General features: G+C 39.7%; 2 protein-coding genes across 2 annotated transcripts in view; one reads left to right on the top strand and one right to left on the bottom strand.

The window, feature by feature from the left end:
- The window catches only part of GFM1 (G elongation factor mitochondrial 1), a 23770-nt gene that overhangs the window by 5324 nt on the left and 5240 nt on the right, over positions 1-13206 (top strand). Inside the window, exons 6-12 of the mRNA XM_019472118.1 lie at positions 2012-2166; positions 3124-3208; positions 4289-4426; positions 5117-5218; positions 5873-5929; positions 6338-6475; positions 7465-7547. Coding sequence (XP_019327663.1) covers positions 2012-2166; positions 3124-3208; positions 4289-4426; positions 5117-5218; positions 5873-5929; positions 6338-6475; positions 7465-7547 — 758 coding nt within the window. The remainder of the gene's footprint in view (positions 1-2011; positions 2167-3123; positions 3209-4288; positions 4427-5116; positions 5219-5872; positions 5930-6337; positions 6476-7464; positions 7548-13206) is intronic.
- LOC103898990 (latexin) overlaps positions 7560-13206 on the bottom strand; it is a 6503-nt gene continuing 856 nt past the window's right edge. The window contains exons 3-8 of the mRNA XM_009279386.1: positions 12873-12961; positions 12733-12795; positions 11962-12136; positions 11194-11330; positions 9019-9081; positions 7560-7881 (exon numbers count right to left, since the gene is read on the bottom strand). Coding sequence (XP_009277661.1) covers positions 7786-7881; positions 9019-9081; positions 11194-11330; positions 11962-12136; positions 12733-12795; positions 12873-12961 — 623 coding nt within the window. The 3' untranslated portion in view covers positions 7560-7785. The remainder of the gene's footprint in view (positions 7882-9018; positions 9082-11193; positions 11331-11961; positions 12137-12732; positions 12796-12872; positions 12962-13206) is intronic.

Genomic DNA, 13206 nt, shown 5'->3' with positions numbered 1-13206 from the left:
TTTTTTTTTTTTTTTTTTTTTTTTTTTTTTTTTTTTTTTTTTATTAATGTCTCTAGGAAGAGTATGCGGGAATCTGTGTATCCCAACTTGGCTTGAGACAAAAGCACAAGGGTTTTTTTGAAAGTACCAAGCAAATGTATCTCTTATTGATAAGCAGGGATTTAGTTATTCCAGTAATTAAATATTATTTTATGAAGCCTGAGCTATTGCTGTTACAAAGCAGCCCTTCTCGCTTTGATAAAGACAGAAATGTAGTAGCAATTTTAGAGACTTGTAAGGATCAGTCCTTCACCTGGCAGAGGGAATGGTACCGATGTGGATACACTGTGTTGCTGTAGGAGGTGAGAGATTTTTAGCAGGAAGCTATTTTTGATAGCTCCTGCTGGGAGGGAAATCTGTTACCAAGATAAATTTGTCTATTCAGCATGCCTCTGCTTCCCACTTCTGAAAGCCAATTAATTACAGCTCTAATGGCTATGGTATTGCAGATGCAGGTTAATTTGTATTAATATGTCCCTGAAGATGGATTTTCTTTCAGTGGCCAGCAGCCAAGTTTCCACTGAAAATGTCTTTTTGTGGAAACGATGCTAAGTATCACTCCTGGATGCCACAGTCGTAGCATATGATGTTTGCTGAAGATCAGCTGCTTAAACATCACCTAATTTGCTGCTATCCATAATGCTGTACTCAAGGAACCGATGTGCACCAGATACTCAGTGGGGCACTCAGTGACGATAATCTTTATGTGAAAATAAAATTACTTTTTTCCCCAAGATAATTGTTAATGAGGATAAATTGCAGTCATGTTGCTTCATATGAAAACATGTGGCCGAATAAAAACACCGGGCATCAGCACAGCCACATTTCCAGCGATCTGGTATGTAAGAACAGACATGGGCTAGATGAGCAGAATTGCTGATGTAGGATTTTTTTCCTTCTATTATTTTCGTGAAGTCATTACATCAAGAAATTTAAGGAACTGCTGTTCTGTCTGTTAATTATGGAGATAGCTTAACTGTCTGTACTCTAAACTCCCAGATTAGATGATGTGGTTAACTATCTTGCCTATCAAGGAGAAAAGAAGACAGGAGCTGCTTTTGGTTGGAGTGAGGGCCTCAATAAGCGTAGGGAGATGGCATCCTCTAGCGGCAGGGAGAGGTGAGACCGAGGTGGCAGTCTTGGCTTCAGTAATTGATTGGGGGGTGGGGAGGGGGGCAAATAGCTTCTGTCCACCTTTATGGAAGACGGCTGTGATCACTGTTGTGGAAGCTGTTGGTGCTCAGTTATGCTTTGCAACGTCGTGTAATGCTTGGGTGAAAGGCACTGAATAAGCATGAGATTACCGTGCAGTTAGTTTATCTTGCTCAGTTTGCTAGGACGTCCTGGAAGGATTCCCAAGACAGTCAGTGCAACTTCAGCACAGGTCTGTAGATGAATGTGAATAGGTTCTTCTATTGTGCTTTTAAAACATTCTTCATCAAAAAATGATGATTCATTGAGCATGACACTTACCCAAATATCCCTTCCCTACCTAACTTCTTCTTTCAGAAGAGTTTTCCATAGTTTAAAGATATTGAAGCATCTCATCTTACTTTCACAAATTTGTATGTGTATTGTTTCCCAACATAACTCAAGAGGAGGAATGAGACATCTAAAACAGAAATGAAGAATCCTGACTTTATCAGCAGAGAATCAAGAAACAACTTCTGAGTATTTTGGGGTTATCATTTTGGGGTTATCATTATATTTATCTTGGGCATTTTCATTTTGAAGTTGAATTCAAGATGAGGGGAAAAAAATCTCACACTTCTCTAGAATTCCGGTGAGCAAGTTTTATGGAAAGCTCTTGCGTAAGGGGTTGTGCAGGAGACTGTGTGGGAGCAGCTCCTTTTCTCCAGGAGTAGAGATGACCAGCAGAGAGAGAGAGAGAATCAAGACTGCTGCTTGGTTGGTACTGTGTCAGGCTCCTGAAGTTGTTGCAGGAGGAGGGTAATGCACTGATATTTTTCAGCTTGCTATCAGAAGAGCGACACTGAAGAAGTCCTTTACCCCAGTACTTGTGGGAAGTGCTTTAAAGAACAAAGGAGTACAGCCATTGCTGGATGCCGTCCTGGAATACCTCCCCAATCCTTCAGAGGTTGAGAACTATGCTATTCTTAACCAGGGGTAAGTATATTCATGACCATATGAAGTGGTCTTGGAATCAGGTTTCAGAGCAGTGTAACATGTAGTGGGAAACATTACTAACAAAATACACGATCATTTACCATTCGTATTAAATAATGCCATCATAATTTTGCAAAAACTTCCAAAACTAAGAAGGTTCATCTCTCATTTGAGGGTTAGTGTTTATACTGGTATGTTTAACACACATTAAATGTTAAATTTGAAAAATTATTATCTGATGAGATAGTTCTTTAGAAATTAATGGCAACCCTTAAAACCATGCCTACAGTAGAGGAGAAAGCACATCTGAAATGTGTCAACAATGCTTTATTCTTTGGATATGTTTGCTGAAGTAGATGTGCCTTCACAATTAAGCATGAAACCCAACATTAGAGCCAGTAAATAGCCCTTAACATTCCAGTCATGGCTTAGGGGTGGCCATCAGGTCTTTCTAATGTGTTTGAGTTGTTCAGACAATATAATGATAGCTAAATAGAAATTATGCTAATAAATATAGTTTATGACTTTTTCTCCCAGTGGTTACCTGATGCTTTGAGTCCTCACTGCTGCTGTGCCTCTCGCTGCCCCTAAGACCTGCCTACTAGGATAGACTAAAACTTCTCATGTGGCTCATGAGCACTGTCAGAAGAGTTACGGCAGTGTCTCTTTCTTCACTCTAAAACTGGACTTGCTCATGAGTTGTGTCTGAGTGTACGATTAATTGCTTTCATGGCAAAATAGTCGGATGATAGGAAGGACTAGTGATATTTGTCATAGTTTCGTCCTTTTTGGGATCTGCAGTTTCTCTGAGATATTTCTGAGCATGTGGGAGCTACGTATGTGAGCATCTTTAAGTCTCTAAAGGCCCTTGGGACTTTCTAAGGTTGGGCTCATGTTTAGGGGAGGCTGCCATGTTTGCTTCATAACCTAAACTCCCTCTCCATCCCTGTTTTTAAGGGATTCTGAGGACAAAACCAAGTTCCTATTGAACTCTGCTCGAGATGATTCCCAACCTTTTATAGGCCTTGCTTTTAAACTGGAGGTAAGCCGTTAATGTTTTCCTTTCTAATGCAGCAAAACCAGTAGAGGAGCAGGGCATTTCCTGCAAGAGTTCTTGGTGTACACAAGTCCTACTTGCACTGAGCTATTGGTGGCTTGTCATTGACGCCTGGGAAATGTCTTTTGTTTCTGGGGAAAAGCACACATTTAAAGCTTTGTGTTTTCAGTGTATCTATTTGTGCAAGTGATGGCTTTTTTACTTGGTCACTGTATTTATGGTAAAGCTAAACTGCAAGTTTCTAGAGAATGGATGCCCAGAACATTACCTAGCTGAGTTTATTCAGTTGCTTGCAAGTTTCCCATGCTACCAGCATCTGACCTCTGCAGAGGGACTTCAAAAGCTCTACTCACATTGTGTTAACCCTGAAGGAGGAAAGAAGGTATCCAGATTCATTACTTGTGATTTGACTATAAAACAGATCGAGTCCAAACAGATGGTACTACCAAAACTTTTGTGGAACAAATTTTAAAACCAGTTTGTTTAAATTCAATTTAAATTTAACTTCTTTTAAAAAAACTGGTTTCAACCATGAAATCCACAAATGTATCAAACGTTGCCGAATTTGGAAGTTTCAGAATGGGTTATGTGCCTCAAATTCTTCATGATTTTCTTAGTTAAAACCTGGGGGGTTTATTTGCTTATATCAAATACTTTCCAAGAAAAATCCTGGTTTTGTTTGAAGTTGAAAACAATGGAATGTGAGGGAGTTGGAGAGGAGAAAGTACACAGTTTTAACCAAACAAGTTGTTTGCTACCTAGAGAGTAGCAGTTCAGATTTTCATATGGAAAGTGGCTGGCCAAATTGCTAGTTAACGTATGCCTCTGTTGCGAAGGTTTAGGACTGGTAAAATGGGGAAGTAAAGAAAATTGCCAGGAGATGCCAAGTTCCATTCCAGAGCCAAGTGAAAGCTGAGACTATGTTAAAAAGAGTTTCATTTACATGTTTAGTGTTTAAATTCAAAACAGAAACATTTAGTCAGTCAGTGCAGATCATGCTTTGAGTAGTAGCAGTCTTGACTCCCAGAAGGTTTATATCTGATTTTTAATGAATTTTGATTCCAGGCTGGCCGTTTTGGGCAGTTAACTTATATTCGAGTTTATCAAGGAATGCTGAAGAAATCTGATTATATCTATAATACCAGGACTGGGAAGAGAGTGCGTGTACAAAGACTTGTCCGTATGCATTCAGACAACATGGAGGTGAGTGTGAGAGGTACAATCCACACGGATTGCCTTTTGAACCACTCTTACTAAACAAGCTTGTTGGTTTTCAGCTATCTCTGTACAATGTGGTATGTCAAATTTCTGATTTTGTTGTTAATTCATACTTGCCTGTAGCACTTAATAGAGCTCTACAAGAAACTGGAATGATCTCTAGTGTATTATTTCCACTGAAGTGGAAGAATCTTTGCCCAAGAAGCATTATAAAATGGCTTTGAGGTGATAGCTAAAGAAAGCCAGCTGTGGTATTATCCCCATATTCCATACTTCCGGGAGAGGGGAAATAGGATTGGCAAAATATACAAAAAAGTTTTCTTCCATGTGATTATTGACTACATTTCTTAAACTAAAAATTGATTCTCAAACTGCTGCAAATACTACCCTTTCCTGTTTAAGTTTCCTGAACTGGCTCAGGACTGCCTGAAACATAGTTATGTTGCTTGCTTCACATCTTTAAACTAGAATAAGTTAGCATCCAAGCTGAGGTCTCCGTTTTGTGCTTTGAATAAAGAGACAAAAGATTTGCAGAGCATTTTATCAAAGCTGGAATTTTCAAAGGACCTTAACTTTAAGCTTTTAAACACAGTATTTATATATCTTCTTAAAACCAGGTGTAGTTTGTAATACATCTTTCAGTGTTACCTAAATAGTAAACTTTTCTTTCTTAAGGATGTGAATGAAGTTTATGCAGGAGACATATGTGCATTGTTTGGAATTGATTGTGCTAGTGGGGATACGTTCACTGATAAAACTAGTACTGACATTTCCATGGTGAGTACACCTTTTCATCTGTATGCCTCATGCATTGGAATTTACCAGGATTTTGTTGTGAAAGTTTGTAATCATTTGTTCAGTTTAAATAGTTTTTTGATGTATATGCAACTGCAAATATTTTTTGTGATTATTTGTTATACCTCAAGGAGCCTGAATATAAGGAAGTATGGTATGTGCAAGAGAGACACACACCTGTTTACTACGCTTGACATCAAATATATTACTTCAGTGTTAGCAAACTGTTCTGGGCTGTTAGAAGTGGATGCTGTTACCCCAAAATATTAACCTATGTATTTGTATATATATATTTAAATACATGAGTTTTATTTATATATACATTTACAAAATCCAATAGGAAGCAGAGTCTTCTAACTAGTGTGAAATCCAAACAGAGATCAACTTGCACCTAGGCAACAGTGTTGGAAATAATGTGGTTGGCAGTACAGTATGCATTACGTTACAGCCTTGTAGCAATCCTCAGAGGAGTTACATAATTTTGTTATGCTATGATATTAGACACAAGCTAGATAAGTAAAACAGGCATCCCTGTTTGTAACCCTGAGTTCTTGTGACCAAACTTTTCTGGAGAAATCGCATCACCAGGTGTAGTGGAACTCGATTGTATGATCTCTTCCTTTATGGCCGTTGCAGGAATCAATTCACATCCCTGATCCTGTCATTTCAGTAGCTATGAAGCCTTCCGACAAGGTAGGAGCCTATGAATTAACTTTTTTCTGACTGAGTTACCTTTCCTCTCCTGCTTTTATAATTTTATGCAGGTTAGCAGTTAAATATGGAACCACAGACTAAAATGAGCAGTATATTAAAATGTTGTATCCAAAGTATTTAAGAAGATACCGTTCAGATAACTCAGCATGCGACTGCGTTAGATGGTATCACTTAGCCATAAAGAAGATGCATGTCTTTGACCTGGGTAAAAGTGGACTTGAAGTAACGGGAGTGATAAATATAGTTAAAAATGTATGGCTGTGTTTTGGAAAATAACCTCATGAGAGTAGAAGTGCTAAGCAGTTGATAGGAAAATTTGAGGCCTTTTTGTTGTGTGACTTCTGGATGTTGAGTTAATGTTTTCTTGTGTGTGTAATTGTTTTTCAGAATGACTTCGATAAATTTTCAAAAGGCCTGAACCGCTTTACAAGAGAAGATCCCACTTTTAGAATCCATTTTGATGATGAGAGTAAAGAGACCATTGTTTCTGGAATGGGGGAACTGCACTTGGAAATCTATGCCCAGGTAATTTGGAAAGCAGATTCCATGGAGTCTGCTTTTGACTGTTTTCCCAACCAAGAATTCTCCTTCCTTTGTGGCTGAGACCAAAATCTATCTGCAGATGGGCTAACTGATGCCACCCTTTACGCCCGATTTTGTAATTGGGTGCCTAAGTGCACGTCAAGTTTACAAGATGTTTGGAGGTGTACAACTCCGCTTGCTTTAGTGTTAATCAGGGTTATCATGTGGCAACTATTTTGAGATCTTTCTAGCAGAAAGCACCGTGTCATTAACGTGAACAATGCGAGCTGCTTAGGGAAGAGCTTAACTTCTTAGTCAACTTTTGAAGATTCTTTCTCTCCAGTGGTTTGGTTTTGAAGGCTTGTAATCTATTTAAATGAAACTTCTGCCTGGAATAATTTTACTTTTTGGTTCAAATCCATAAAAAATGCTGTATTAAGCACTATGCTTTGCTTTAGCAGCCTTTGCTTATAATGAATTTTACCATTAGCCATTTCCTACAGGAGAGAGAGAGATTCTGTTTCTGTGTTTTTAAATGTATCATTCCATAATAAGAGATGATGCAGGCAGGAGGGAATAGTTACAGTGATTTATTTGTTTCTTTCAAGTTGATGCCTATGCTTTATTTTAGTTTAACACAACACAATAGATGTATCTGAAATGTTGACAGAATGAAGAAAAGGTGGCTTTTGTCTTGAAAAACTTAAACTTGAGTAAAATAATTAATGCTGTTCCTTTTTCCTGTATCTAAAGCTATAGGCCCTAAACAAGGTTGACTGCAGAATGACAGTGAATAATTTGTAACATTTACAAAAACCCAACACTCCCTCTCCCCCCACCAAGACCCCAAAAATCAGTCCAACCCCAAACCAAAAAACTAGTTAACCCTGATTAAGTTTCTCATTTCAGAAAAATCTGTAAATAAAATAATTTCCAATGTATTGTTCCAATGGAACGACTCTGCATTTCATTCTGGGGTTTTTTTCCTGCAGCGAATGGAAAGGGAATATGGTTGTCCTTGCACCATGGGAAAGCCAAAAGTTGCCTTCAGGGAGAACATCTCCGCACCTGTGCCGTAAGTATTCATTCTGGCAACAGAGGTTTTTTAAATTTACGCAGAATTTGATTACATAGCAGACAAAGTGCCTTCTGGATTATCAGATCAAAGCACAATGTACAGGCAGAGTTTAATTGAGGAAGGACTTTTTTCTTCGTACCTTGATTGCATATCCACCCTCATCAACTTATCTGCCCTCCCTTCAAATGCTTACTGTAGCATTTGAGCTTGTTCCATTGCAGTATCAGGTGGTCCGTTATTCCAATGCATGTTTTGGCTGACAGCTGTCCTGTGTTACTTGAACACCATGCTGTGGGTGCCAGAGAACTGTCATTTGCCAGGGAATGATCTCCTGTGGGTAGAAAATAAAACCGTAGAAAGTGAGAAGGTATTTTCTTTGAACAATACTGAATGGGAATTGACTGCTGTAATACAGCCATACTTGGGCTGATTGTAAGTAGGTTGGTCAAGCACCAGTAACAGTGCAGGGTAAGCGCTGTAACACGCAGTCCTGCTGAGCTGTCCAAATATCTGAAGTTCTCCTGCAAGGTTTTTTCAGGTTGGATTGTGCTCCATGCTGCTGCAACTACGTTTTTCTTTCATCTAGGCAAGTTTTGCAGCTCGAGCATGTCTATGTTGGATTACCCCTCTTACTGTCAGTGCTATCGATATTTTGGGACACCTGCCCTTCACCAGACAGAGTACAATGAAGAACCTGTGCTTTTGTCCTGCAATTAGCTAGCTACTACTTCTCATTAATTTTTCTTCATAGAAAACTTAGGAACTAAAACCACTATAGATGCTCCAACTTAACTGAGGGTGCAGTGGGGTAGGAAGCAGTGGAGCTAGAAGTGGGAGTGAGATCTCTGATTGTTATCAGTGGATGATTTATTACAGGAGGTTGCGCAATTGAGAACAACTCTTTCAAATTTTCTGTGTTTTTCTTATGAAAACACTTGCTCAGATCGCAAAATTATGACAGAGAATAGCACACAATGTAAATACTGTGCTGGGAACCGAAGTTACTGCTGCTTTCTTGTGTGAGCTACTGGGGTAGACGATGCCTGTGTGTACTGGTCCACCGCTGCTGTCCTCTAGCGTAGAAGCACTCTGCAGCTCCAGCTGGAATGCGGTTAAGCAGTCCAGGATGCTGGCAGCTGCTTCTTCCCTTTAGCCCTGGCCAGTTTGGCAATAGTATCTCCCAAGAGGAGAGAGCTGTGAATGACCAGTATATTGAACCTCTGCCATTCCAAAGGCGGCGCAGAAATAGCTGAAAATTACTGTCTGCGGAGACCTGTTGTCTCCTGCCTGCATAGGGGCAGAAGCCGATAACACTGAGACAGATGGGTGATCGTTGCCCTAACCTCACCCTGTTTGCTAACTGACCTGCAGGCATCAGATCTGTGAACGCCCCACCATCTGCATGTCTGAGTTGGTTACACAGTTGGCAGTCTTAAAACAAAAAAAGGCTTTTTAGAAATGACTTTACCTGGGACACCATTTCGTGAAGTAGAATCATGTAGTCAAATTCAAGACAGTCATCACTTCTTTTCTGGAAAGACAAGATGAAAAGGGCTGAATTTGGGGCTTCCCCCCACCTTAAAAGAAGTGAATCAGTTCTCTTTGGTTATCATAAAAATTCTCTGATATATTTCAGATGAAACTGGCAGCTCGTGCTAACAAATAAAGCAGATGGAGCTTAGTCACTGTAACAAAACAAAAAGATACTGTTTTGTATTTCTGTGAACTCCAAAATTGCATTTCAGAGACTGAATGTGAAACTTAAAACTGTGCTAATTCCTCCCTTAAAGAAGCTAGATATATCTCAATTTCAGGAACTCATTTGGGAAGGGAACACCTGATTCTACAAGGTGTCAATTTAACCCAAATAATCCTAAATAAAATTGTCAATAGGATAAGACTTGGAACGCACTCCAGAGGCCTTATAGCAGATAACTAATTATCAGTGATGGTGTGAGCGACAGAATACCCACTGGCCTTTAGAGCATATTCTTTACCTATCTATTCTTCAGGGAAAAGAAAAGGAACAAAATTACTAAAGAGAGATAACAGCTGGTTTAGTTTAATAGTCTTCTGTCTGCCTTATTCTTAAATTCATGTGGTTTGTTAAAGAGGGTTTTAAAATCTTGCTTGTGCACAGCCCTGCAGCATCTGTGAACTGCTTTCGGATAGCCATCAGAGGGAGCAAAACGTTAACAAATCGTGCTCCCAGAATGAGTTTCTGCCTTTCATACTCAGAACTTCATTGGAATTCACTGGCTGTTCTGAGTGGCCGGACATTCGGGCTCTGGAAGTCTGTTCTGAAGACTCCCGATATATTGGGTTTTCTAAATACGAAGTGCTGCTTCTTTATTCTAGCTTACATACTAAATTTTCTTGAATTTAAAGTTGACCATCCCTTTAGGAGTTATTCTTAACTCAGTATATTTTCTCCAAATAGAACAGAGAAGAACTGGGAGAATCTGTAGAATTATGTTAATTTAAAAACAAAACCAAAAACTTGGCTCTGATAATAACTTTTCTAAAATCAAGTTGCTGTATCAGTTAAGCCTGTTCCAGGTAAGAAGTCTGCAAGGCCTGTTGATAATGGCAGCAGATGGCTCAATTAATTTGAATAGCTATAGTGAGATTTGCCAGTCGTATTTCTTTCTTAGCTTAGGGCAGATCCAGATCTGCTCAAGATAAACACATCACTTGTAACTGCTTAGAAATAAGTGAAAATAGAAAGTATTTTGTCCTGAAGTATTCTGTTCCCTTTCTGCCTTGTGACACGTATTCCTGAATTCAATTTTCTTATCATAAACTTAATTGATGTTCATTATAGTAATGTAAGTCTAAGAGCATGGCTCCAATTGACTGAATTTTCCAGATCAGGTAGAAAGCTATCCCTGAAGTGTTACTGTTAACTGGGTCATTTTAAACCCAAAAAAAAAAAAATAAGTAAAAGTAAGTGTGGGAAGAACAAAGTAAACAAGCTAATATTGAGAGTGGAATTAAATCAATATTTTCTTTCTTGATTAGCATTTTGAGGTGAACTAGCAAATGGATAGAGACTGCCGTACTGCAAACAAAAGCAATGTAGATTGCATTTTATTGAATTTGAGGTGCAGCCCATTGCTATTTGTCTAGACATGGCTATCGCAGAGATGTCAAGCAGTATTACTGTGACTGATTGCTAGATCATGGTGTAGATCAAGAGATAAAGGACAATATTCCAATGCATGTTATGCAGATGCCAGAATACCATCAGCTGGGCTTACACTACAGATGAAAGGCAGGAAAGTAATATAAAACTGTAATCAACATGATGACCTCGAAGTGGAAGAGTCAATTTTCCTAACTAAATAAGCGTAGAATACAGGTCTTGCCAAGAAGACACAGTTTCTATAAGAAAAATCTATGAAGAGGAGTAGTGATCTAAAATAAACACTCAAGCCATCAGTGAAAGCCTTCATGATTTGCTAGAGGAAAGGGGCGGGTGGAACAAAAAGCAAACACTGGCTTAGAAATGAACCGGACAAAGAAGTTTAGACACAATTGAGGTTTCTTGCTTAAGAACGTAGCTTCAGCTGTAGTCCAGTACATGCACAACTGCTTAACTCCTAAATATTACTTTTATTGCAGGGCATTGATGGTAACTTACCACTTGCTTCACATGTTTAATTTGGGCAAGCTGGAACTTAGTGTTTTCAGTTGAGTTCTGCCATATCACATAGCCAGAGGCGACCTGTGCTAGCAGGTGGATGGGCTCCATTTCTGGGGACACACTGCCATGGCTGTCTGGCAAACAAAATGAATAATATACATTAAGCAAGATTCATGGAGTTGCAGCCATTAACAGAACCTTATCACCTAATAGTAGGGTTTGGTGCTAAAGTCACTCGCTTACGTTCCTTGCTGTGTCAGAGGCCTTCCATATAATCTTGAAATAGCAGCTACATCACCACGGTGCCTGCTTTCCTCCTACTTCATTCTCTTAATATATATACTGTAGTGTCTTCAAGGCAGGGGTTGCTCTAAAGTAAGAGCAGAGCCTAGTACTACAGTCAGGGTGTCTGACGTACTATACCGGGAACAGCCACAAACAGTGAGCAGGATGCTGGTAAAGGGAGAGGAAACAGTAGCAGGTGGTTTTCAAGAACAGTCACATGCAAATCATGTATCGGTTCTGGATTTCAGAAGCGATGAATGAATTTAGTAGCGTTGGGATTGACACGCCACGCTGAATAAGAGAAAGTGAAGCAGCGTGTGTTCAGAGTAGGGCTAATGGCCTGATCCCCTCAGCCCTGGCTTGTGGGGAAGGGGCTCCCATACAGATCGTGGATCACCACCAGTTGAGCTCAGGTTTGCTTCTGGCCATGGAGGACATTGTCTCAAAAACTTCCTTCTCGCCCAGACCCCTTCTTTGTACCTGGTATATTTTCTGCCGCAAGCTCTTTTTCCAGGCTCTTGATTCGACTGTAGAATATGTAATCTGCTTCATCTGTGTTCTTAAGTTCTCCTTCAATTGTGAATTGCACAGCTGGAGCAATGTTTTTGTTGCCCAGATGATAAAGGACCTCAGCAGTGCAGTTAACAGTACTGTCCTGTTACAGAGTTAATTATGTGTATTAATATTTGATTAAATACATGTATAATATTGGTAATTTGCACTTCTAAAATGTACTTTTTTTCTTTATATAGTTGCCGTTTTGTCTGAGTCTGGCCCATAGAGATTTGTGATTATTTAAGACAAGGTTAAATTCATAGTATTTCTGTGAATACGCTAGAAGGGCAGTTTTCTTTCTGCAGTGATAGAAAGGGCAATGTTTGTGGTGCAGAATATCACTTGTGCTATTCAGTTGGAGTAATGGGTTCAAATAACTTTGATTTGAAATTGAATGACACTGAAATGTTCTTGTCATCCCTTAAGCATTTCCTTGTGTCATAGTGGTTAGGTACTAGATGTTCGGGGCTTTTATGGTGTAAGAAATGGGGGTTCCCTTTTAGTAAAATTGAGCCTTTTTTTTTTTTTGCCTGATTTGCAGTACAGAAAAATCTGAAACAGGATACCAAATATTATTAACTGGTGTGTCACCAGCCTCAGCTAGGGTCAGCAGCGTGAAGTGTTGGCTTTTTATTACACACCAATAGTGCCAACTTCTGCCCACAGAATGTATTATTTAAATAAATCTGAACTCACTTTGTCAAGGACGTCTTCTAACACCAAGTCCAGATGGTACTTATGCCCAACATCATCGATATCCTAAATAAGAAGACATTACGAACATTTATTTTGTAAGATGTTGAATTACTTTGCGTTGTGGAAAAGATTCTCGTTACTGTGAAACGCTGCAGCAGTGTCGTTCTCTGCAGGAGCCATACGGAGCTAGGATATGCTTTTATTTCTTCCTGCCGTGTTAAGAGTACTCCTGCAAAGAGTACGGGATCGGTGAACAGAGCCGGTTTGCAGCCACGAGATTACACATCACGGCACAGAGACAGAACACGCAAAGACCATGTTGTAGGATGTGCCACTGCCCGTTTGAGGCAGCCCTGCCCTCATCGTCGCCTGCCAGTTTGTCCCTCCGAGGAGATCAGCGAGGCCGCTGCGGGCCGTTCAGGAAGCAGATAACCAGCCACCACCTATTCATGTGCTCCGGCCCGGCGGCCGCCG

This window comes from Aptenodytes forsteri, unplaced genomic scaffold (assembly GCF_000699145.1).
Source record: "Aptenodytes forsteri isolate BGI_AS27 unplaced genomic scaffold, ASM69914v1 Scaffold299, whole genome shotgun sequence".
NCBI lineage: Eukaryota > Metazoa > Chordata > Aves > Sphenisciformes > Spheniscidae > Aptenodytes > Aptenodytes forsteri.
Note: the sequence above shows the minus strand (reverse complement) of the source record. Positions and strands in the feature narration are given on the sequence as shown.